The 26,500-nt window shown below is 41.2% G+C and overlaps 1 protein-coding gene across 1 annotated transcript; it reads left to right on the top strand.

Annotated features, from left to right (window-relative positions):
• Positions 1-25,922, top strand: LOC308302285 (integrin alpha-6-like; the record flags this gene model as incomplete). The annotated part of the gene is made up of 26 exons (XM_080746543.1): positions 1-123; positions 7,466-7,596; positions 8,126-8,250; positions 8,378-8,457; positions 8,911-9,181; positions 11,462-11,581; positions 12,668-12,881; positions 14,289-14,485; positions 14,694-14,782; positions 15,534-15,661; positions 16,185-16,274; positions 16,554-16,618; positions 16,754-16,899; positions 17,454-17,600; positions 17,856-17,977; positions 18,679-18,835; positions 20,260-20,343; positions 20,439-20,518; positions 20,626-20,700; positions 21,651-21,753; positions 22,345-22,521; positions 23,074-23,175; positions 23,352-23,462; positions 24,109-24,213; positions 25,332-25,457; positions 25,854-25,922. The coding sequence occupies 26 exons, from the start codon at positions 1-3 to the stop codon at positions 25,920-25,922; spliced, it is 3,237 nt and encodes a 1,078-aa protein (XP_080602669.1).
• Between the last annotated feature and the right edge of the window lie 578 nt (positions 25,923-26,500).

Below are 26,500 nucleotides of genomic sequence, written 5' to 3'. Positions count from 1 at the left end.
ATGCCAGGATGGGACTCGTTCGATCGGAACCAGAACACCTTGTGTTCTCCAGAACACTGGGCACCAAGAAGCCAGCACTGGAAGGTCACCGGCTCTCCCAGTGGGACTGACACCGGTACCAAGGTCTGCTGGACCATCCTCTCATGGTCATAGTCTGAGAATAGGATACAATACAATACAATACAACACAATACAATACAATACAATACAACACAATACAATACAATACAATAGAAATATTACAGTGGAAATATGTCAATGGCTGACAAGATACAGCAGACCTACTGTAAACACTAAATACAATTACACTCCATTGTATATTATTAAGTGTTTTGCAAATGTACAACAGTAGAATTGGCACATAAAGTATGTGGTAAAGATATCAGAAAGTGGACTGAATGTGACATACTGTACCATTTACAACCAGATATGTGCTTTCTTTGAATGTCATACTAAATGGTGATCCTACTCCACAGAAATATGTTCCTTCATCGTCTTTGCTGATATTTCTGATGGTTAATTTGGAGTCATTATCGCTTATGTCCACTTCGAAACGTGAGTTGTTAAACTCTCCCAGTAGTTTTGCAGGACTATAGGCTGATAATATAGAAACATTTTGGAGCATACGTCCAGGGCTTTGCTTATACCAGTAAAAAAAATCTGATCCTTTAATTCGTGGGCATCGTAAAGCGATGGTTTCACTCATTTTGACGATTTTCAAAGGGATCTGCTGGGGAACCTGTATCATGGCTGAAGAACAGAGGGTAGTTCCCACCAAAGTAAAAAAAAAGAGAGAAAAACATTTAATGGCAAATAAAAATACCGTAAAATAAAATAAAGAATTGCCAGGAAAAGCAAACACACACAAAAAAAAAGATAAATAATAATCAAATGAAAATCCTGATATCAAAACTATTCCTTGGTAGAAAATATTTCTATATATATTTCTGACGGTAATATGTTTATAAAAATATACACAAAATGCAGTGGAGTATAAAGGCATATGTAACAAAGTTAATAATATGATCTAACTATGAGTCTTGGTAGAATAGCAGATGTACTTACACACTGTTCTAAGAAGAAGCAGAACAAAAAGAAAATCAGTCATTGTTGTGTTTTGACGGAAAGCCGACTGAAGTGAAAGGTTTAGTCTCATGATCAAGGTTTAGTAAGAACATGCATGAGACTGGCAGGAACCTGAAAGGTGCATTTCCTGTTACGCTTGGCCAGCTCAGGATCCATTTGAATTGATGAGATCTTTTGCACATACAAAATAAAAAATAAAAAAATATACAGCCTACTGACAACAATATATAAAATACAGGACAATTGAGAGGGAAAGATCAGAGAAATGGCCTTGTCAACAAGTACTTTTCAGATTCAGATTCAGATTCCTTTATTTACCATTGTGTATCACACATAGGAATTTGCTTTGGTAACATACAAGTGTGCATTCAATATTTTTTTCACAAATAACATGAAACCAACAAACACAAAACACCGTGCAGTGTAATAATGATACGAACAAAGTAAAACAAGAAGAAGAAAATAACAGGCAATTTTGGCTTAATGAAAAACAACAACAAGAATGACAAACAAATATAGAGGTCAATAAAATGTATTGTACAGGTACTGTATGTGCGTGCCTCCATATTTTCACCCTGAATAAATAATATCTACCTTGGCTTTTATGCAATTCCAACAAAGCCACCCTATTGTTAACCTTGTCCCACTAGAGGACTAAGGCCTAATGTACATTAATCAAAGAACTGCTTAAATCTGACCAGCTCACTCTAAAGTTTGTTTGTGAACGAACTTGACTTCCCTCACCAAATGTTACATTATACTTTTCTGCAGCAACATACAGCAGATGGCATCATTGATAATAATAATTAATTTAATAATTTCATTTGCTCTGCACTCCTTGCTAGTATTTTGTCACTGTAGATTTGCAGTGAAATGTGTTATCTGCATTTAATCCATCCTAAGTATCAGACAAAGTGGGTGCTATACGCTACAGGGGCAGCACCTCAGGAGCAGTTAAGGGTTAAGTGTCTTGCTCAGGGACACATTAACACGTAGGCCTCTATAGAGGCCTCTACCCAGATATTATATCAAACATTTTATTTCTGCGAGGAGTAACCTCTTGGTCACTGTTCTTACACTTCCTCCTATCTGCAGATCTTCTAGGATCACAGACATCATCTGTGCTCTATGCCTCAGACCTACAGTAGCCTATACTGTATGTCATACAGTTAGACACAAGCTAGTGATCTGCTTATGAGCATTTGGAACTGTGGAACAGAAAGTGTGTATAATTCTAAGTTGCTATAGTAAGAGGAACCATACAATTGACACCGTGCCAACAAAGGGCCGCAATGAGGAAATAGATATTTGACCCTTTTTGTGACACAGTAAATCTGTCTGTTTTCACACTTAATGATGTAATTTTAACCTGACAGTGGTGTACATATTGTATGACTTTCTTTGTTTTTCTGTATCTTGAGCATCCTGTCTTTATCTCTCATGTGTGATGTGTCTATAGGTCTATGGGCCTATCACGTGTTAACTTGTTTAAATACATGATGGTAGGCTACTTGATGATTACTGATCATGTTTTTGTTAATGTCAAAAGTATTCGAAGTGATTGATCAGTTCTAACGCATGTCAAATGCCAACAGATGCAACTTGTTCCTGTGATGCTTTGCATCATGAGAGAGATCATGAGAGCATCAATTATCATGTAGGTCTATATTTAGGATGGTTTCTCTCCATGTCATGTAAGATGATGAACATGTGAGCTCCAAACATCACTCCTCGTTCGGTGCAATAAATCTGTTCTAAACCAGAGGCCAGGAGTGTGAGAGCAGTTGTGTTTCTGTCTACAACTTATAGGTTGCCCTGATAAGAACATCAGCAAAACGTCTAAAATATGATATAAACAGCACCGACTGGTATAAAACAAGTTATACCGAGATGTGTTGTTGCGACCGTCAGGGAGCAGTTTACTATGAAAACCTCCACCGGCCGTCCGTCCGTCGGTCGGTCACACGTCACACCTTTGCCCTGCTCATATCTCCGCATCAGTATATAGGGCTTGTTTGTTTATTGTATGACATCACGCCACATCATCAGCTGTGGACTCTGTGATGTCATCGTATCGCATCAGTATATAGGGCTTGTTTGTTTATTGTATGACATCACGCCACATCATCAGCTGTGGACTCTGTGATGTCATCGTATCTCCATATATGGCCATCTCCGTATATGGAGATATAAGTCGTCCATGCCCAAGTATGGGCTGGTGAGGTCAGACTTTGTGTGATGCGTAGGTTATCTCCATATATGGAGATTCAACATTCCAGGCAATGCTCTCTTCCCTGGTGAGAATTGCCCCTTTATATAGGGCTTGTTTGTGTATTGTATGACATCACGCCACATCATCAGCTGTGGACTCTGTGATGTCATCGTATCTCCATATATGGCCATCTCCGTATATGGAGATATAAGTCGTCCATGCCCAAGTATGGGCTGGTGAGGTCAGACTTTGTGTGATGCGTAGGTTATCTCCATATATGGAGATTCAACATTCCAGGTGTAACTATGGCTACCCGTATGACGTGAGAGGTGGAGGTTGTGATATTTGTGGAGATAAGCGACCAATGGTCGCTTATCTCCCGATTAGGGAGTCTTACTGGTGTCTGTTTGTTTGCAGTTGAGTAATATGCCACTTTACTTCTGGAAAAGATGGAGACAAAGAGAGTAGCAGGGGACAAAATACAGAGAGATTCTTATTATAGATACTGGCCCCTGAAGTTACATTCACATGTACGGTCCAGGATGTCAGCTTGACGGTAGAAACCCACCATACGTACTATGGGGGAACGCAGGCAGAATTGACCACTTCAAAGCAGACCTTCAATTCGTCTGAACCCATGCAGGAACTACATGACTATATGACTCGCTCTACGCCTGCAGTAGTTGTAAGAAGAAGAATGTGTTGCGTGGGAAGGGTGCTTTATATTGTGAGCATTAATACATTTGATAAGGAAACATGTGTACATTTTATTTTCAGAACATTACTGCAATGTATACTGTATTGTATATTTGCCTGTCTGTCATTCAGTGTTATATGAGATATAAAAAGGTTTCCTATTAATAAGCCAAAAGGCTTTCTTGGATTTCCTTTTAGTTGACATTGTAGGCTACCAGTGAACTGTACTGTCATGAAACTGTACCTTTTCCTATACAAATTTCTAATAAAGTCCTCAATCAATCAATAAATCATGTCTGGCCAAAACGAATTTGCGTAACATGCTGGTAAGGGCAGATTTGCCCCCCCAAGCTCCCACTCATTTCCTCAGTGAGATTCCATCAGGCAACTACCCCTGTGGCAGGTGCCAACAGTGTAATTTTACAAGCAAATCTAACTCGTTTAATCACCCACATACGGGGAAAAAATATAACATAAGAGGTATTATCACATGCTCTACAGCTAATGTGATATATATGCTAAAATGCCCTTGTGGTCTCTCATATATTGGGAAGACTACAAGACCATTAAAAACACGTATTGCTGAACACCGCAGTACTATTCGCAATAATGTTATCACTAGCCCTGTGGCCACACACTTCAGTAAAGCTGCAGGCACAATGTATCTATGCTCAGATACACGGGTATTGAGCTGGTAAAGATTCCACATAGAGGGGGAGACATTAACAATATGCTTCTAAAACGTGAACTATTTTGGATACACACTTTACAAACTTTAGCTCCAAAGGGTCTGAATGAGGACTATGATATCAGACCTTTTCTATGATAACAGCCTGGTGGGTCTCAGTGTTGTCATACCTGTTTCAATGGATAGGGGGTGCATTTAAACTTGGGTATATCCCTGTATGTATCTCCACCACTTACCTGTGTATTATCTCCTATGTGGGGTCCTGCTGGGTGGTTGTCTCTCAAAACAAGTGGTCTCTCCTGGTTGTGTTGGATAAGTGTATGTAAAGGTTTTTTGTCCCATGATTTATTTACTTGTACTGTAGACAAAAGGCGCCTCTTTAGGTAGCAGTATGATGGCTTTTGGCCTGAGTCCTTTTGTATATATGTATTGTTGAATCTTGGGTGAACAGGATGTTTTGTATTGTTTTTTGTTTTATATATGTACAAATACATTAACATACATGTACTATGGATGTGTCATTGGTTAATGACACTGATGGGACTAATTGGACGATGGGCCACAGGTGTGGGTGTTCTGCAATTATAAAACTGTTTGTAACACTTGTCTGTGAAGGTCTGAGGAAAAGCATACAGCTCGAAACGTTACCACAGTAAAGCTCTATATTGGGAACTGCAAATTTGGTGTGCGGACTTTTTTCTTTTGTATTGTTGATTACTTTTAGTCCAGCACCCAGCCTATATGGCTTTGGATGTGCATGTTTTTTAGGCTGTTTGTCAGCTTTTTTCTCCATGGCCAAAACGATCAACACAAATTGATTTTGACACAAATGTCGGTTTTATTTTATTTTATTTTAATTGATTCCAAAAGTCTGTTGTTCCTTTAGTGCAATTTGGCTTGCAGATAAAGCATTGCAATAAGACAAGACATTACAGCATAATATGAGCTTTTTCTCAGAGGTCCCCATGTGTATTGTGTTCTTTTGTCTACGTGTATAGCGTGGTATAGCTTGCATGTCTAGAAAGGAAGAAAAGCCACAAGTACTGCAGCAGTACAGGATGTAGGCTGCGGTTGGACATATCAGTGCCTTTGACAGACCACCGAGGCAGTTTACTCTAACAACCATGCATACACCTGAATGTTGTGATGTAGGCCTACAACAGGATGTGTAGCTCTGGTGCAGAGGCCCAGAATGGGGAAAGTTGAGTCAGAAGTGGTTATGCTTTCTGACACCGTTAGTTTCGGTTTCCAGGGCAGATCAGGACAAGACCCCACAATTTAAACGTAACTGTTTGTGCCTTACACATTTGATTTTGTACTTGATTGTGCATGTACTGTACAGTATGCATACTTGCTGTGTGCATGCATAACTGTCTGCTCCCAAATCTGGTCTAAAACTGACCAAAGTATGCATTCAATAAACAATTAATAATGCTTGTTCCACACAAACGTCATGTACACACACACACACACACACACACACACACACACACACACACACACACACACACACACACACACACACACACACACACACACACACACACACACACACACACACACACACACACACACACACACACACGTATACAAGCTGCATAACAGATTGTTTTACAAGTCCTAGACTAGTATACAGTATGTCCCAGCTAGGGGCTGGTTAAGTGTGCTAATTCTATCAGATGAATACTTTGGTGCCATCTAGTGACACAATTACATACCACATCATGGTATACATTATTAATCATTCACAGCACAGACATTGACTTGAATGATGCTCATGACTTTAATCAGAGGCTGCCAGCCAGTCTACCAGACTGGAGGTTTCCAGCTGGAACCCCTGAACCCGACCATCTATAGGAAACACTGTGGAAGAGAAAGAGCGTTCACCTGCCCATCTGATGGATACTTACATGTACAAACATACAGAGAGGTCATAAACGGACCATTTCCGTGTCCATAGCCACCTTCTTTGCCCGGGGAACCTGGTTAACACGCTCCAATCAAAAGTGGGCCAGATAGGTGTGTCTCAGACAGACCTGAAAAGGAAAGAGGTAAAATATTAACCAGGGCTATCAAATCATAAAGTTGAACTGTGCTGCTTGTTGTCACCCACAGACACATTTCTACACCACCACACCCTGTTTGTGTGCAGGGACGTGCAGAGAATGTTAGAGAGGCAGGGGCTGAAATTTCTAAAAGGGCCTTTTGGTGAAAATATTGAAAATAGCAGACCTCCAAGCTCACAACGCGTCGCACTCGCAGTGCGACACATTGTGAGGTTGGAGGTCTGCTATTTTCGGTACTTGATACCACACTGAACTAAGCAGATTCAAGTGAATTCTGGGGATGTGGCTTACGGCACAGATTTCTACACAATTCTTTCAACATAAGATGCTGCATTACAGTTTAGGAGAGTTTGGACAAGGCAATTCTCTTGAATGCTATGGCATGGAAAGAGGGGCATTTGCATTTCTTTCTCCATAGTAAAAACTGCATTCATGGTCTGGAGAGAGGGCACTTTTTACAGACGGATAAAAGGGCAGGGGCTCAAGCCCCATTTGATGTATATGTGTGCACGTGCCTGACCACCACACCCTGTGTGTGTGTTTCTATATAGCAGGCACATGCTCTGGTCTGGACACTCCCTCTGTGCTTATTAGAGAGAAGGAGCACCGCCATACACAACTGAATCAAAGGAAAAGTAACATATTTTATGTTGTGACAGCATGATGATAGGCTGGCAGAGAGTCCTTGTGTGTCTGTGGTGTGTTTGGGATTTCCAGAGGCGTCATGTTGTGGCTTTCAACATGGACACTGTCCCCCAGAACGTGCTCAGGAGGAACGGGGATCCAGGCAGCCTGTTTGGGTTTTCCCTCGCCCTGCATCAGCAGCTGAACCCGGTCAACAAGAAACTGTGAGTTGTTCTGCTTCGAAGCGAATAAAAAAAGCTCAGAAATACAGTAGCAGTTTCCTCTTCTCTGCTATTGTCTCTTTAAAGGAGTAATTGTATGGTGGGGCTGACGAGAAATTCTCTTCAAAAAGACAAGTCTGTAAGTCTTATTAGAAGAGAAATACACTGCCTTTTACATCTGAGTCTTTATTTCTTCTTATACTATCTAAATTGTATTGAGGAAAAACAATGCTATTTCTTCCAAAAGCTTTATACCCTGTATTTATATAAAATGACACAATGCGACATACTGTAGCTCTGTTTGCACAATGCTGTACCCCCTCCAACTATATATATGTTCCCCCATTTCAACTGTTTTGATTTAATTTTTGACACTTGCTTTGGCAATGTAAACGTATGTTATCCCATGCCAATAAAGCTCCTTTGATTGATTGATTGCCTTATGAGGTTTTGTTGGAGACGAAAAGAGAATAAAATAAAAGGTTGTTCCGTAAAGCATGCCAACATCTCACCAACTCATCCTTCTCTGCAGCTTGCTGGTCGGGGCCCCACGGTCAAGGCATCAAAACCAAGGAAATGTCACTGGTGTCGTCTACCAGTGTGGACTTAATGCCAAACAACCCGAACGCTGTCAGCCCATTGAGTTTGAAAATGATGGTCTGTTTGCATATATCATTTTTCACATGCGCAATTTGTTTTTGACTCACTGCCGAGTTTTGGTGCTACTGTCTATGGTCAGGCATGGTTGACTTGGTTTTTATACTGTATATGTTTCTCCCTCAAGAATTCCAGGAGAGTAAATACATAAATGATCAGTGGATGGGAGTTAGGGTGACCAGCCAAGGTCCTGGGAAAAGTGTTATGGTAAGTAGCACTTTCATGGATTCATTATCAATCATTCATTCATTCATACGTATACACAGGTAAAGTGTTGGGTCCCTAATATGATTTGAGCCTTGTAATCCATACTCTTGAATTGCATTTGGATGTCGATCTAGATCAGGCCGTGACCCCCAAAATAATCATATTTGAACTGCCCCCCACCCACACCCACACCCCACCCTGACAAGCACTGAGAGGCATTACATTTTGTATAACATGGTTCTATTGTGAAAATAGCCGATATGCATGCTCACAACGCCTCGCAATGATTTGTACTTGGTTGTGCAGAATGCACGCAAGTATCTTGTACCGAAAATAGCAGATCTACAGATCTTGTAGATTGGATATTTTCAGTAAGTATAACTCGGGCTTTAGGTTGCTTGAACAAACAAGTTATCCCTTTTCCCCCCCAACACTCCTGTTGTCCCCTCACAGACCTGTGGACATCGATACCAGCAGTGGAGTCCCAGCCCGACCCTTTACGTTCCTCATCTGGTGACGGGTCAGTGCTACATCTTAGGAGAGGACCTCCGCGTCGGCCAGGCCAAGAGAACGTGGAGGAGGGTGGTGTGCGATGCAGAACACCTCAACAGGCGCCAGAAGGACCACGAGTGGTTTGCGTACTGCCAGCAGGGCCACGGGGCAGCCTTCGCCAAGGACAATAGAACTGTGTTGTTTGGTGCCCCAGGAGCCTACCAGTGGAAAGGTACACTAGTGGGGAGCTTCCAGTAGGAGGCCCTGTTTTCTCAGTTATTATTTAGCATGATGAGCCATTTTCCTGAGAAAAGAAGGGCTGGGATGCGATTAAAAGTTTTAATCTAATTAATTACAGGCTCTGTGATTAATTAATCGCAATTAATCACATTTTAATCACACATCAATATTTGACCTTAGAAGCATTATTTTTCAAGTAAAACACATTTTGTTGTACGAGTGAATCAACGAGTGAGTTTTTTAAATGTAAATTTCGCATCCACTGGCCCAAGCAAAGCACTCTGATCGGCTACTTCTCCCTTTGTGTCTGTTGTCTCTTCTTGGTTGGTGCATCGCTATGATCGGTATGCCCGAAACTGAAGGTTCTGTGGTGCAAAAACTAAGTGCGATTAAAATGCGTTAATTTTTTTAATCGCGTTAATTTTCTGTAATTAATTAATCGCAATTAATCAGTTAAAGTCCCAGCCTTAACCACTTAGACCTAGGGCTGCACGATATGGACCAAATTTCATATCTCGATATGTATGCCAAATATTTCCATACACATTTCATATTCAATATTTTAAGTCAGTGAAAACTAAGCATTATTCAAAAGACAGCATAATAATAAGTCAGTATCACTCTTGATTTTAATGCTATTGGGTTCCCATTTCCCACACTTGTTATTTTGATATGCTAAGTGTAGCAAAAGGCAACGATATGGGCAACGATATAGGCCATATGGGCGATATGGAAGATATATTTCCCAGGGCAATATATTGCGATATCGGTGCATTTCCAAAGATCCACAGAGAAACCCTAACCAATGTTTGTTTGTTTTTACCAGATACATTTAATTCCTAAATATAAATATCATAGCTAGAGGCCAGACACATTTTAGAGGTTTTGAAATATCAAACATATAATTTTCGGAATGTCTGTCTGAGTGAGTGTCTGTCTGTCTGTCTGAGTGTCTGTCTGTCACAGCGTTTCTCCTCAGTGGCTGGAGCAATTGATCTGAAATCGCATCACCATTAGCATATGAACACACATGACATAACTGTGAAGCCCGTTTGTCACTTTCACAAATCATATGCTGTATATTAGCATTTTTATGGTGTAACTACTATCTATTCTGCATCTAGCATGAGGCATATCTATTCTGCATCTAGCATGGGGCAACATGTTTAACCAGCTCTGTGTGTGTGCGTGTGCGTGTGTGTGTGTGTGTGTGTGTGTGTGTGTGTGTGTGTGTGTGTGTGTGTGTGTGTGTGTGTGTGTGTGTGGGGGGGGGGGGGGGGGGTGGGTGGGCGGGGGGGGGGGGGGGTGTTGGCTGGCCCTCTTTCAGATGTTGTCATGTAGATCGGTACACAGTAGGGGTGTAACGATACATTTTAATAGCGATTCGATACATATCACGATACATGGTTGACGATACGATACATGGACGATATTGGTTCATTCATGGTGATACGATACGATTCGATTCAATGATTTAAAATCGATATAGTAACTATTTAGCAAAGAAATTAAATCTGTGTGAAAGGTGTGGATAGTGCAGGTGTTTAAGGGAAACATGTATTATTATGGATATAGATAAGTAAACACTGTGATCTGCCAAATATATGGACATTTTATGTTGACAAACCTGCACCTTGATATGAACCCAGAGATTACACACATTTATCGATAGACCAGTGTAGCTATATGGAATGGAAAAGTATTTAAACCCCTCCTTTTATTTATTTTTTCTTAAAATGCTAAATATAATGCACAAGTAGGTAGTATCGATACAATCGATTCTTTGCACTGCCGATTCGATACGATACAAAATAAAACGATACGATTCGATTTTAGCTGTTTTTATTTCGATATACTTCGATTTTTCAAGTTAAAAACGATATTTCGATACAGTTACTATATTGTTACACCCCTAGTACACAGTATCTCTGTAGCCTTTAAACGAAACGGGTATTTCTTACATTGATGCTCCTACATATTGTACACAGTATCTCTGTAGCCTTTAAACGAAACAGGTATTTCTTACATTGATACTCCTACATATTATCATGCAAGCACCAGAAAGTTACTTTCCATCCCTCATATACTGTGTGCACAGTGCACACCCCATAACCCACACACTGCACATCATTTCGGAGCTCATATCTTTGAACGGGTAAGGACTAGTTGGATAATAAAGGTGACTGAGACCAAAAGTTATCACCAGTTATCTTTTCATGTTCTGTTATTTCTTTTAAACGTATTTCCCCTTTCTGCTCTACCATCAAAACAGGAATTGTACGAATGGAACTTCTGGACAACCTGGTGGTCTCCAACGAAGAACCTCGGGAGGCTGGTGATATGGACCGCTTTGACCCCAAAATCATCCCTCTGCAGAACAACAGCTATCTGGGTCAGATTCATTCTGTTGGTTTGCAGCAAGGCTTCAAAAACACAAGCTATTACCTTATTCACACCACTGCCATCTTAGATCACATGACCACATAGGGTGGCAGCCTGCATTACAAACCATTGTAAACAATGGAGCGATGGTCCCAAAATATGAGTTCTGTTCAATCAATTTCTTTTGACCAAATCGACAAATGGGCAGATGACAACATCAGCATCCCCAAAAGGATTCAAAAGAAGGGTACATCCACGATATTCGGTAGTTAGGTTGCAATGTTACTCTGTACAAAGACTTGCTACAGTATCTGTGCAGACTAGTGCTTGATCTGCCATCATATTAACTTACTGTATCATGATTTTTGCATATTGTAACAGCAAATAATGAATATGATGGCAGGACCATCGCTCCATTGTTTACAATGGTTTGTAATGCAGGCTGCCACCTGTGGTCATGTGCTCCAAGATGGCCACGGTGTGAATAAGGTCAATAGTGGGGCGAGATTTGGGGCATCAGGCGATGGCAGCCAGTTGCCACCCCCTATTGTTCACATTTACCCTCAAATTCAGTTATTTCATTCATATTGTACCCAACTCATTTATCAACCACTTTCAAAGTGGCATCCCCATTTTTGGAATTATTATAGGCGAACATCTTCAAACATTTTCTCTTTTCGCCCCCAAACAAATGTGCGAAAATAGTGGATCTACAGGCTCTCAACGCGTCACCAAGCGACGCGTTGAGAGCTCGTAGATCCACTATTTTAGCTATTTCAGAAATTAGGCTAAAGTGGTAAGTTCTAGTAACCAATTTTTCTGCCACGTACCCCCTATTTCTTTCTGAAATTGCGCCTCTGACACAAGCCAATCTTTGTCAGGTGCAGCCACTGCTTACAACTTCGAAACTTCCATCTTTTATATGCCTGTTTTACACGTAGTTGCAAGCGGATATCCTGCACAGAAAATAGATGATCAACAAGCTCACAATGCGTCATATGACATGTTGTGAGCTTGTAGATCAGCAATTCTTGGTACGCGACGTCCGTGCCCAACTAAATATAACTCAAGCTTTTTTGCTTCCCTTTTTACCCAGGATTCTCCACTGACTCTGGGATGGCTCTCGTTAGGAAGGGGGAGCTCACCATAGTCTCAGGAGCTCCGCGTGGAGGATACAGCGGCCAGGTGACCTTTCTGAAGACGGACCCTCTGGCTGAGAGAAGCCTGTCAGTGGAGCTGGTTCTGTCTGGTCCCGGGCTGGCCTCCTCCTTTGGATACGACATAGCGGTGGTGGATCTCAATGGAGACGGGTAGGAGGCTTCTCACTATGATGTGAAGAAATGTTTCAACCCATTAAGGCCTGATAGCCGATTCTCACAAATTTCTTCCAAATCCTTCTAGGTTTTTGAAAAACGTATGTTTCTATGATTAGTGCTACTTTTTCATGTCAAGGACCCCCACACTTATATGTAGCCTAGCCGCAAATTGCAACACTAGATTTTTTATAATCGGATGAATCTAGGGTTGCAATAGCCTACCTCCCATAGGCATCCAATGCATCAAAACAGTTTTTTGCTATCTGATTGTATTAAACGACTTCAAACTCACCAATATTGTGGCTCTATGTAAAGCTTGGAATTTACTCTTTCTATCTGCAAAGTGTTTGTTTCAGAAAAATCCACAGTAGACATGTTATGAGTTACTTTCTATCCAAGAAATTTGGTTCAGGTGATAATTTTTTCTAAGTCCTGGAGTTTGGAAGCGCTCGTGGAAAATCCCTCAACGGTCCTGTGACCACCTGGTTCTAAATGTCACATTATGCAGGAGGCAGCGGGACATGGCGTTATAGAAGAAAAGCGCTTCCGAAGTTCAACACTTAGAAAATAAACCATGTCTGCTCGGATTTCTTGACAGAAAATAAATCATAACAATTATACGGTGGATTTTTCAGAAACAAACACTTTGCAGATAGCAAGAGTAAATTCCAAGCTTTCCATAGAGCCGCAATATTGGTGAGTTTGACGTCGTTTAATACAATCAGATAGCAAAATAACGTTTTCATGCATTGGCTGCCTATGGGAGGTATTGCAACCCTAGATTCATCCGATTATAAAAAATCTAGTGTTGCAATTTGCGGCTATATGTAGCCTATTTCGCCACGGACCCCCCATCTCAAAATATGTTATTCCAGAGACCCCCAGATTTGAGTTGCAAAAGTTTGCTTTGCTTAAAGATTTGCACAGATTTTCTAAAAATAACAGATCTACAAGCTCATAGCGCCGCACTATGAGCTTGTATATCTGCTATTTTTAAGTATAAAATAATGGTTAAAGTGACACAGATGCTTTCCAGGTCTGAATGGGTTCATAATTCCTGAAAAATGATGGGTTTGCAAATTTGTACTGGGTTTGATTCTCACTTTAATGGTGATGCGAACGTTTACTTTTAACACCATTGCCTGGCGAGGTCCAGACAGAAATGTCACCCCTTGTGGAATCTTATTTGGTTGCTGGGTAGCAGGGATTACCTCTCTAGGTGAGTCTTCAGTGTCCTTGGATATGTGACGTTTAGTCACAGACTTATTGTGTGATCATCAACCAGTAAGTTACCTCTACCTTCTTCATGGTTTTACCTGTAATGCCAAGATCCATGGAGGTGAACTACAGTACATCCTGGTGAACAGTATGGTTGTTGTTGCTCTGTGCTTCCCCCTGCAGGTGGGAGGACCTGGCTGTGGGAGCGCCTGAGTTCTTCGTCAAAGAGGGTGAGGTTGGAGGGGCCGTCTACGTCTATATCAACAACAAAGGGAAGGACTGGGACCGGCTCAGTCCCATCCAGATCACTGGACATAAAGACTCCATGTTTGGCCATGCAGTGGAAAACATAGGAGATGCCAACCAAGATGGCTACCAAGGTTGTTGGCTTTCTGTATATATCATGATATGCGTTCACAACTGTCCAGTTAAATCAGTGGCTCTCAAAGTGGGTTCTAGTACACCAAGTGTGAAATGAGCGGTGCTATTTATGAGTTAATTTCTCATAATTTCAGTCTTTCTATGTGTGTGTAAGTAGAAAGTGTGGCTTGTCATGGGAGTTTGAATATGGATCTCTCTTCTTAACAGATATTGCAGTGGGAGCGCCTTATGAGGGTTCTGGTCGAGTATACCTCTATTATGGCTCTTCTGGTGGCATCAATAAAAAGCCAGCTCAGGTGAGGATGATGTATCAGGATGGTCTGGTGAGGAAGGTTGACCACTTTGAATCCCCAAACTGTCTCGGAAAATGGGGCTGAGATCGTGATACCCTCAGATCTACCAATAACACCCACCAGGCATATATTTAAGTGTATGACAATGATAATAATGGTGTATAATGTGAATATTTAGCATTACTATGTATCCTTTTTTGATACTCTTCACTGTTCTAACATTGACCTTTTTAACGCTTCCTATCCCCCGCGAATTATATAGGCTATGGCCACTGTATGAATATGGCCCCATAGGAGGTCCTCAGAGTTACTACAGGGGGTCCTCCAAATCTTTGAGTGATATATATTTTTTTATATTAACCACTTGAACACTAGTGTCCATATTCTGAGACATTTAGCCAAAAATAGAAGATCTACAAGCTCACAACACCTCACCTAAGTGCTTTGGTGTGTTGGGGGGAAAAGCAGACTAAGTACATTATGAAAGGTCAAGTTTACTAAGTATTGATGGTTCAAGTGGTTAAATATCTGAAAACAATAATTGACATGAATCCAACATAAGCTGATAATTTTACTGTCAAACAATGAAACTATGAATCTATGAACAGGCTGTGGGGGTCCCTGCTTCATCTATTTCTCAACTAAGGGGTCCTTGGCCTGAAAATGTTTAAGACCCCTAAATATTTAGCTACAGACCTCCAGTGAAGACTTTGTTGTCATCATGTGTGTTGTGTTGTGTTGTGTTGTGCTGTAGGTCCTCTCCCCAGGTTCTACTGGAGTAACTCTATTTGGATATTCTCTGTCTGGGAACCTGGACGTGGATGACAATCACTACCCAGATCTGGCTGTCGGCTCGCTCTCAGATTCTGTCTTTGTTTACAGGTAATTCTACCCTGGTTGAATTACTTCACTGTCCAATTGTTGATATTATCAGTTTTTGGGTCTAATTTTTCTTCTTGTTTCACTGTATTCTCATCATATACAGTATAGTAAACATCATGCTCTGCACATTGTGCACAATATGAATCTCCAATTATCAAGATAATTCAAGAGAATAGAAATTATAAATCCTGTTTTAGGCATTAAGATTTTCTGAAGTCTGCATGTTGGTATTGTATTTAATCTACATTTCCCCAAAGCATTGGTCATCATTAGATATACATTTCACTTAACTGTCAGCAATGATGACGTTGCAAAGGCCTTTCTTTTCATATACTCTACCTGACATTTATTAGCAGTTTTAATACGAAAAAAGGTTGTGAATTGTGTCTGTAGCAAGCTCATTGAGCCCCTATCAAAAGGGGAACATGGAGGACACAATAATAGTCCAGAAAGTATAAATTCCTTTCAGCATGGATGTTACTTGAGGCAAAAACACCTAAAAACCTTCTTTCTCTTCGTGCAGGGCACGGCCAGTGGTCAGTGTCACCACTGACCTGACCATAACTCCAAGTCAAGTCGACATCAGTAAGGATCACTGCGATAAACACAGATGGTGAGATGTGCCTCAACATAACAAATCAGCAATGTGTATGGTTTCGTTTTTTGTAAGCCACAAAAAATAATCTACTAAAAGAGAAAGTCAGATTTAGGAAAATGTTTGTTCAATCCTGGCTCACAGCCACAGGAAGACCACTGGTAGAAAAATAATCCATCCATACACGTAGCTTTCCCGGGCCAGGTTTAGACACCTAGCTAGAACGAGACAACCGTCAGGTGAAAGCTATAACCTTGTTTATTAATCCTGCATTATATTTTGGTGTGCATTTTAAAGTCATTTCACAGCACGGGCATGCTTTGCCTACACCGCACATCCAGCATCCTTCAATCCCAAACTGAGTAAGTTCTTTGCTACGCTTTATAAACTTGTCTATTAAAATCCTTTCCAGTCCACAAGACTTCATTATCTTAACACAGGCATGTACTGTACGTTAATAGCAGTATTAGCAGCAATGAGTTATTTTTCCTCTCTAGCTCTCAACTTTACCTTTGAGTCGGATGCTGAGAGGAGGAAACAGAGACTTCCTCCTAGGGTGGACATCACCAGCCCGTCCAGAGGACTTGTAGATCTACCAGGGCAGGGCAAAGGAAACTGTACAGAGATCAATCTCAGACTCCAGGTAGGCTAGTACTCACTCATAGATGTATATCTGTGTCATGGTCCCTTACCATAGCGCCACCAGGGGGTGCCAGGGCATCCATGAGAAAAAATGAAAATAGTCATGCAAAAATGTATTTCTATTCTATAAACATTTAAATTATTGTCCAAGTTTTCAAAACATTTCAAAATAAGCAAAAATGGCAGATGTACAAGCTCACAACGTGTCACATCGGTTATGAGCAACTGTTTGACTATTGACTGGAGACGGAGTCGGGGGAGATAGATGGGTTATTGCCCTAATGAGCATAATAACAATGTCCTGACAATCAAAATATGCCAGCATCAAATTTATGTTGATATGGCACACAGACTATCTAGATTAGAAAATAGAAACATGGCACACAAATCAAATCAGGCACACCATAAACATATTGTATATACAACATACACTGGCTTCCCGACATGTGCACGAAGTGAGCAAATCTAATCTAACAGTCTTGTAAAAGTCTTGACATGATTATTATCAGTTAATTCCATTCCTTTCGAATACTTTCTGTGCTGACCCTGCTGTAGAGAGAGATCCAGGACAGACTACACAGTATCCCTGTGTCCGTCTCTGTGTCCTTGTTGAGTTCCAGTCACACCAGCGGGCAGACCGGTGACCTGCCCCACATCACCCCTGTCCTCAACCACTACCAGCTGAATAAGAACATCTCTGAGGTATCTGTGTCTGTGTGCATGTTTTTAGTTTGGGACACATGGATTAGTTATGTTTGAGGTGTGTGTGTGTGTGTGTGTGTGTGTGTGTGTGTGTGTGTGTGTGTGTGTGTGTGTGTGTGTGTGTGTGTGTGTGTGTGTGTGTGTGTGTGTGTGTGTGTGTGTGTGTGTGTGTGTGTGTGTGTGTGTGTGTGTGTGTGCAAACATGTGCATGCATTACAAGTACTGTTCCAATGTATTTACTGGTTTCATTTTCAGATAGTGTTCATAAACAAAGGCTGCGGCAGCGACAACATCTGCCAGAGCAACTTGGAGCTGCAGTACAAGTTCTGCTCCAGACAAACACAACACGAGCAAGATGTCTTCAGCTCGTTGCACAGGTCAGATGAAAAACTGCCTTGACGCATATAAATAATCATGTCTACTTATTTTTTTTCCCCGTTTAGACCTGACCTAATGCAGATTCTAAAAACGCCTTCTAAAACCTCATAGGTTTTCTGAAAACCTTCAAATTCCTATTCAAAAAATGTAAAATAAGTTAAGTTGCTAGGCCTATATATATGTACTGTATGTATAGCAGCAACTAGTGACACACAGGTGGCTCCCAGATTGAAAGGTATAACAACCTATAGGTTACACCAGGTCTAAATCGGTTAATAATGTGTTATTTGTATTATTTGCAGTGATGTTATTGTATGGCACTTTTGCCAACGTTAAGAAATTATGTTTTTTCTTAGCCTGGCTTCAGACATACTGTATGTCTTTCCTACGGTATAAATACTGTATAGTATACTAACAACACACTGTATACTGGCAAAGTAAAGATCACCTCATGTCTACACAGTACAATTCTCTGTTTGTTTAACCACTTCTTAAACCATTAAAATGTTTTACTTCAATTGACCGGACCTTGTTTAGCCTCTGCACCGAATCTCTTTCCCGCATTGTATCCGCTATTTCCAAAAAACAAACAAACATTTGCCTATTATGACGTGCCCAAAATTGTCATGCTACGGTTCCTGTAGTCAACTCTGAGAGTGTAAAAACGGTCAACTAACCCTGAGGATGTGACTGTGTGCAGTGAGGATGGCATGGCTGTCATTTCCCCCTCTGACGAGGACATTGCCTTGGAGATCACTGTGACCAACAGAGAGGGAGATGACGCTCACCAGAGCCACTCTGTCATCTCACTGCCCGACTCACTGCTATATTCTTCCTTTATCTACAATAAGGCATCTGTAAGTAATCAGTCCTTTATTTATTACTAGTCCTGTGCCTGCGGGTGTGCGATGAGGAATTGAATGTAAGAAGTAATGTTGGAGAATCCAGACCGGTGCCTGTTGGGCAGAATAGTCACCCATCAATGTCCAGTTGTGCAATATACCTATCCGTCTGTCTGACTGGCACTCTTTTTTTTTAATGTTTTTTATCCCACGGTTTTGCAACCCATTTTTCTCACCCGGTGACTACCTAACCTGTAGTCCTGGTTTCCGCTCTCCCCCTGCCGCGCCAGGGGACATTGGGGAGCACCCGGCTGGCTAGGGGGAGGTAGTATAGAAACCAGGACTACTGCATGTTTTTGTGTGGGGGCCTAGTGACTTGTCAGTCACTACAGTGTCAGATGACGGACGGCGGACAGACATTCTGTAAATTAATAGTTAGATAATACTTAGTAAACGGCTGTTATACTGTATGTGATACAACAAATGTAGCTCAAAAGTGCTAGTTACGAATTGGACCCCAAAAAAACAACAACATAAAAACAAGTCAAACCAAATCATATGAAACCAGCCAAAGCAATTCAGATATGTCACAGAACAAATATAATAAAAATGAAAATACAATAAACTGGGGGCTAACGAATAAAGTCAGACGTTTTCAACGGCAATGTTTAAAAACATCTAGCCTACTGTGTCTGCCTCTCGAATGTCTTCAGGCAGGACTTTCCATATTTTATGAGCAGAATTTATATAAAAGCAGCAGCACTCACCATTTTCTTCTGGGCGCCCTTGGGCGTATTGAGAAAGCCTGCCGTATTGAGGATCTCATCTGTAACAGAATACAGATTGGCTTTTTCAATGTCATGGTGGTTTCACCAGGAGTGCACGCCTCTGGAGCCCTACCTACCCTGCTGGCCTGGGATCAAACCACCCTGAAGCCTGATTTGTATACTTCATTGTCCACCGTTGTCGCACACTGTACAGTACATCTACAAGATCACACTGTGTCGCATGAGCTTGTAGATCAGGTATTTTCAGAGTGTGACACCATTGTACGACCTATAAATGAAGTTTATGCTTTCTCTCTCTCAGTGGGCCCACAGCAGGGACGTGCAGAGAATGTTAGAGAGGCAGGGGCTGACATTTTTCTAAAAGGGCCTTTTGGTGAAAATATTGAAAATAGCAGACCTCCAAGCTCACAGTTGTGAGCTTGTAGGTCGGCTATTTTCGGTGCTTGATACCACACTGAACTAAGCATAATTAAGTCAATACTGGAGATGTTACATTTGACAGCATGGATTTCTACACAGAGAGGGCAATTCTTTCAACATAAGATACTGCATTCAAGTTCAGGACAGTTTGGACAAGGCAATTCTCTTCAGGTATGGCATGGAAAGAGGGCATTTGCATTTCTTTCATGTGTGTACGTACTGTGCCAACAGGAAACAGACATTAGATGTACAGCTAACGACAAGGGAACATTAGTAGACTGTGAACTGGGAAACCCATTCAAAAGGAACGCTGAAGTGAGTATTTTTATTTTAACAGTATTGTGTGTGTGCGTGTCTGTGTAAGCATCTTTGGCACTAATATGCATTATTGATTATTTGCTTCCTTTTAGGTGACTTTTTATGTGATACTATCAACAACCCGCATCTCACTGAGTACAACTCACGTCAATGTTACCCTAAAACTTGAAACGTAAGTACTGTAGGCACTGTATAACTACTGATAAAAGCTGAAACCCAAACATGTTGTTGACCCGGGGGTTTGCAATTCTAATGAAGTCAAATGTTCATGTGATGCAGGACAAGTGTACAGAGTATACAACCAGTCGAGGCATTTGCTAAAGTCGTATTTGAGCTACAACTCCAAGTATTTGGGTAAGTATCTATAAAACACCTTGATGACCTTGAAAGTCTGGCAACACGTGTAACTTTAATCCAATATATAACTGTTCAATGAGGGGATTGGCCTACAGTAAATACATTAATGCAGAACTTTATGCAAATCACCTTTGAGTCAGAAGAAGCAACCTAGCTGACAATCCAATCACAGGGACAAATCAAAGTAAAACACACTTGTTCCGTCAGCATTTTGTTTTACTGACCGACTTGTGCAGTCCTTTTTTTTTTTCCTTTTGTTTCTTTTATTCTTGTGTTATTACTATATATGTGCCTTATTTTAACTTGTTTGTGTATACTTTTGTCCATTGTACAGCACTTTGTAACTTTGTTTTGAAAGGTGCTTTATACATAAAATGTACTTACTTACTTACTTACTTACTTACTCTCCAATGCCTGCCTGCATGGGCAGAGAATAGATTAGATAGAATCCATAAAATGAGTACAAATTTCGGACAAGCTATAAAAAAGGTAATTGTTTATCCCCCAAAATTATGAAGGCTAATCTGACCTTTGGGGTAGTGTGTAAAATGTATTTACTCTAGGGCAGTATAGGCCTACTGCTCTGTATTTTCCAGGGAAGGTATTGTACACAAATAACAATGTGAAAGTAATATTCCAGGACCCTAAAACCTATGATCTGTAATGTCATGGCTTTAACACAAGCATGTAGTGTAATCTGTACAAAGTTCATAAACACAAGTGTGTGTGTGTGTGTGTGTGTGTGTGTGTGTGTGTGTGTGTGTGTGTGTGTGTGTGTGTGTGTGTGTGTGTGCGTGCGTGCGTGCGTGCGTGCGTGCGTGCGTGCGTGCGTGCGTGCGTGCGTGCGTGCGTGCGTGCGTGCGTGCGTGCGTGCGTGCGTGCGTGCGTGCGTGCGTGCGTGCGTGCGTGCGTGCGTGCGCGCGCGTGCGTGTGTGTGTGTGTGTCAGGCTTGCTTCACCCTCTCAGGTGTCTTTTGGAGGGGACATCGTGGGTGAGAGTGCCATAAAGACAGAGGAGGAGATTGGAACCCTGGTGCAGTATGAATTCAGGGTGAGACGGCATCTGGAGGAAACCATGTCAGTGCATTCCAATAGTTTAGAACAGGGGTCTTCAACGTTTTCAGGCCAAGGACCACTTAAATGTCAGTCTACTGGCTTATCAATAAAGGCATAAAAGCCAAATAAAACAGATCTAAAAAAAAAAAAAAATCACAACCCTGGATTTTTCCATATGTAGTTGTTAACATAATACTAAAAAGGGGGAGATCGCAAATTGAGTCACATCACCACAGGGACCTTCAAGGGTTCCTTGATGGGGTTCAAAATGTAACCTTGGTATGTAACTCTGAGAGTGTACAAATGGAACCTTATAGGTATGTACCTCTGATAGTGTACAAATGGAACCTTATACTGTAGTTATGTACCTCTGATAGTGTACAAATGGAACCTTATAGGTATGTACCTCTGATAGTGTACAAATGGAACCTTATAGGTATGTACCTCTGAGAGTGTACAAATGGAACCAAATGGACATGGCAATGGCATTTGTACACTCCTAGAGTTATGGGGGTCCTTGAAATTAAAAGGTTTCAGAATGTTTTAGAAGATTATTCAATGCTGCCTCTTCACACTTTCCTACCAGATAACAAACTTGGGCCGGCCGCTGAAATCTTTTGCCAATGCGTCCCTCAACATCCTCTGGCCCAAGGAGACGTCCACAGGGAAGTGGCTGCTCTACCTGCTCCAGACCAGCAGTAAGGGAATCCAGCCCGTCTCCTGCTCACCTGGGAAAGAAATCAACCCGTTGAAAGACCTAAAGGTGCTAAGCTCTCATTTGACTTGAAAATTGAATTGGAGCTTTGCTCTTACAACTCTAATTGGAGCTGCTTTAACTATTGAAAAATAGCAGATCTACAAGCTCAAGCTTGTAGATCTGCTATTTTTGAAAAATAAAAAATAAAAAGTAATATATCTCTTTAAAAGCAACATTTGTAACTCAAATATTTGCCTCTGGTGGTCCCTGGAACAACATATTTTGAGATGGGGGGTCCGCGGCCAAATACATGTAATTTTGGGGGTCCTTGACATGAAAAAGTTAAATTGAGAACCACTGATTTAGAAGAAGGATTTAGAAGGATTTATTCAAAGACTTGTTGTGCACACTTTTTTCAAAAATAGCAGATCTACAAGCTCGCAGCGCGGCACTTGGTGCCGCGCTGTGAGCTTGTATATCTGCTATTTTTTTAATAGTTAAAGCATAAAATAATTGTTAAAGTGCTTCAAATCTAAAGTGAAACTGATTTGCGTTCAAGCCTAAAATGGCTTAAAGCTGTGTAACCGTTAACCATTATTATTATTATTTTCTATCAAGGGATGGCATAACACATTGAGGAGAAAGCGTGAAGCGGAACTTGAAGCCTTCTCCTCTGATGGTATCCCATTTCTTCCCAAAAAAAGGACATACAAAATCTTGGTGAGTGCCTTTTGTTATTGCATACTGCCATTAGTTTATAATTAAAGTATTATAAACTGCAAGTTCATGAACGCACACACACACACACACACACACACGCGCGCTCGCGCGCACACACACGGATAATGGAAGAGCTTGCAGTGAGTGAATGTTTCAATTATGATTTTCTCTCCCAGACATGCTCAGATGAGGTGAAATGTGTGGAGATACGTTGCCCTCTGCAGGGCCTGGACAGCACTGCAGTTGTATATCTCCACTCTCGTCTCTGGAACAGCACACTGGCAGAGGTGCTTTAAACTTCTTCTTTTTAACACTGGACTCCCAATATTCCCTTGAATGTTCCTTGCTTTTTACTTTGTCTCAATTCACCAGTGACCCCATTTCATACTTGTCCCTGTAGCCTAATTGAAGACCTGAAATGTCATTGGCAAGATCTTAAAGGAGTAGTTCACCCCCCAAAATACTTTTTTTCTATTGATTACTCACGTCATTTTAATAATATTTTTTTGTAGTTGACGCATTAGACAAAAAATGGATTACAGTAAATTTACCCCCATTGATTGTGGATATCCGGAATCAATTGGAGTACATTTATTGTAATGTCTGTCTTGTGTTAGGAGTGCGACAAATAGCAAAAAATATTATTGAATAAGTCCATGGCGTGAGTAATCAATAGGAAAAAAAAACATTTTGGGGGTGAACTACTCCTTTAAGATCTTGCCAATGATAATTGCTAACATGACTATTTTGACCTTGAGGCTCACTTTGTTGCTTTTGTCCATCTATATTCTATATTGACTGTCCATTATTATAAAAGATGTTGCATTGAATGGTTAAAGACACATTAAAGTGTATTCCAAGAGGGACAGTAGTGTAGGCACCCGTGACTGTCAGCTGTAAACATAATAACACAAGAGTTTCTTTCCTGGACAGGACTACAGTTCACTGAACTATCTGGACATCGTTGTGGATGCCAGCCTCAGCCTCACTGACTCCCCACCCAATATAGGACTGAAAGCACAGAAACCAGTAACCCAGGTAAGGCACAGACAGGTTATGATCACACAAGGTTTTGTTTATGCTCTTGTTTTGGCCAATCAGGGAGAACGGTCGTTATACATTCATAGACCATTCACATGTCTTTCTATTTCTAAAGATTTATAATTAATAATTGATCATTTATGTAACATTATACACACACAGGGACGTGCAGAGAATGTTAGAGGCGCAGGGGCTGAAATTTCTAAAAGGGCCTTTTGGTGAAAATATTGAAAATAGCAGACCTCCAAGCTCACAACGCATCACACTGTGACGCGTTGTGAGCTTGGAGGTGGGCTATTTTCGGTGCTTGATACCACACAGAACTAATCATAATCAAGTCAATACTTGAGATGAGGCGTAACGGCATGGACTTCTACACAGAGAGGGCAATTCTTTCAACATAAGACACTGCATTCAAGTTCAGGAGTTTGGACAATTCTCTTGAATGCTGCCTTCAGGTAACTGCATTCATGGTCTGGTGAGGGCACTTTTTACAGACGGATAAAAGGGTTAGAGGTTAAAGCCCACTTTGATGTCTATGTGTTAGGGCATTAACGAAAAAGTCGACACGACGACTCAGTCGACTTCATTACACAAGTCGACTGCCAACAGAGAATGTTGAAAGTCGAAGTTGAAAAAAAAAATACTTTCTATTGTGAAAATAGCAGATCTACATGCTCACAACGCCTCGCGATGTGAGGCGTTGTGAGCATGTAGATGGGCTATTTTCACAATTTCTGCCTCTATTTACTTGACAATTTGGACAATGTTTAATTTCCATTTTAGAGGTGTTAAAAAGTCCTTAAATTATCACTTTAGAAATATGCAGATACCCTCTTTACACTTAAACTTTAGGTTGGTTTGTTTACAGTTGAGTGAGAAAACAATGTTGCACATTAAGCTAATCATCTGGGGACCCCCCAAAATAATTGGGGGGTTGTGTGTGATGTGATGACTTCATCAAACGATAAAGTCGACTTCAACTCAACTTTTTACTGAGTCGAGTCGACTTGCAAAAATTACGGGTCGTTAATGCCCTACTACAGTATGTGTGCCACATGCCTGGCTGGTTCTGACTACAGCTCCACCCCACATTATAACTGGTGTGTTTCTAGGTGAGGCTGACTGTGTTCCCTGAAAAGAAGGATGAATACTTCACCAAGGTGGCCTGGTGGATCATCTTCCTCACCGTCATCACATCGCTCCTGCTGCTGGTCGCAATCGGCTTCCTGCTTTGGAAGGTATCACAACCTTTTCAGAGATTCCATGCAGTTTCAGCACAATTATTAGTGTATTTTGGATTCATGTCAATTTGTGTTTTCAGATATTTAACCACTTGAACCGCCACTTGAACGTTACTACTGCGAGGCGTTGTGAGCTTGTAGATCAGCTATTTTTGGCTAAAGTTCTCTAGGCTAGGGTACAAGTGGTTAATATAAAAAAAGAAGAAAAAATGTTATATCACTCAAAGATTTGGAGGATCCCTGTAGTAACTCTGAGGACCCCCTAGGGGTCCTGGACCCCCTGTTGAAGACCCTTGGTCTGGACACTATGTACAGTATCTCGACACATGCATTTGAATGTCTGACTTGTGAACGATACTGTGACGTCTGATTTCTGTCCAATGTTCTTCTCAGTGTGGCTGCATCAACTGCCCCGGACATGCCAAGAAGGGGGATGAAAATGTAAACACACAGGCGCCATAAGGCCTGACCAGAAATGTCATTGGACATACAGTATCTGGTGGCACATTGGGCTGGGGAGAATGCCAAGCATGGTTAATGTCATGCCATAGGTTAGTACAGTGTTTCTCAACCTTTTTTCTGCATGGGCACACTTTTCATGTCCCAAGAATCCATGGGCAAACCAACATAATACGGGGGTGTAAATATATCGTCACTGCCGGGAAGAAATCTTGTATCTCCAAGTTTCAAATGTGTACGTTTCTTCGCTGAGTAAAGCCCTGCTTCATCATACAAGGCTGTCGCACAACAGTAGTGAAAACAGCAGATCTACAAGCACACAACGCCTCGCACCGCGAGGCGTTGTGCGCTTGTAGATCGGCTGTTTTCACTAGTTTAAATCATTTTTAAAATGATAAATACAATACTGGCTTTCAAGCAGTTTCAAGGGGCACACTTGACCCTTCTCAGGGGCACACCAAAGGTCCCCACGCACAGTGGTTGAGAAACACTGGGTTAGTACAGAGCCCAGGAGTGCCACAAGTTAGTATTTTGTGGCCACGAGTTAGTATCTTTTCTCTCTCTCTCTCAATGGCCACTCC

Source organism: Nannobrachium achirus (assembly GCF_963921795.1).
Source record: "Nannobrachium achirus genome assembly, chromosome: 17".
Classification (NCBI taxonomy): domain Eukaryota; kingdom Metazoa; phylum Chordata; class Actinopteri; order Myctophiformes; family Myctophidae; genus Nannobrachium; species Nannobrachium achirus.
This window is presented reverse-complemented; position numbering and strand designations above follow the sequence as displayed.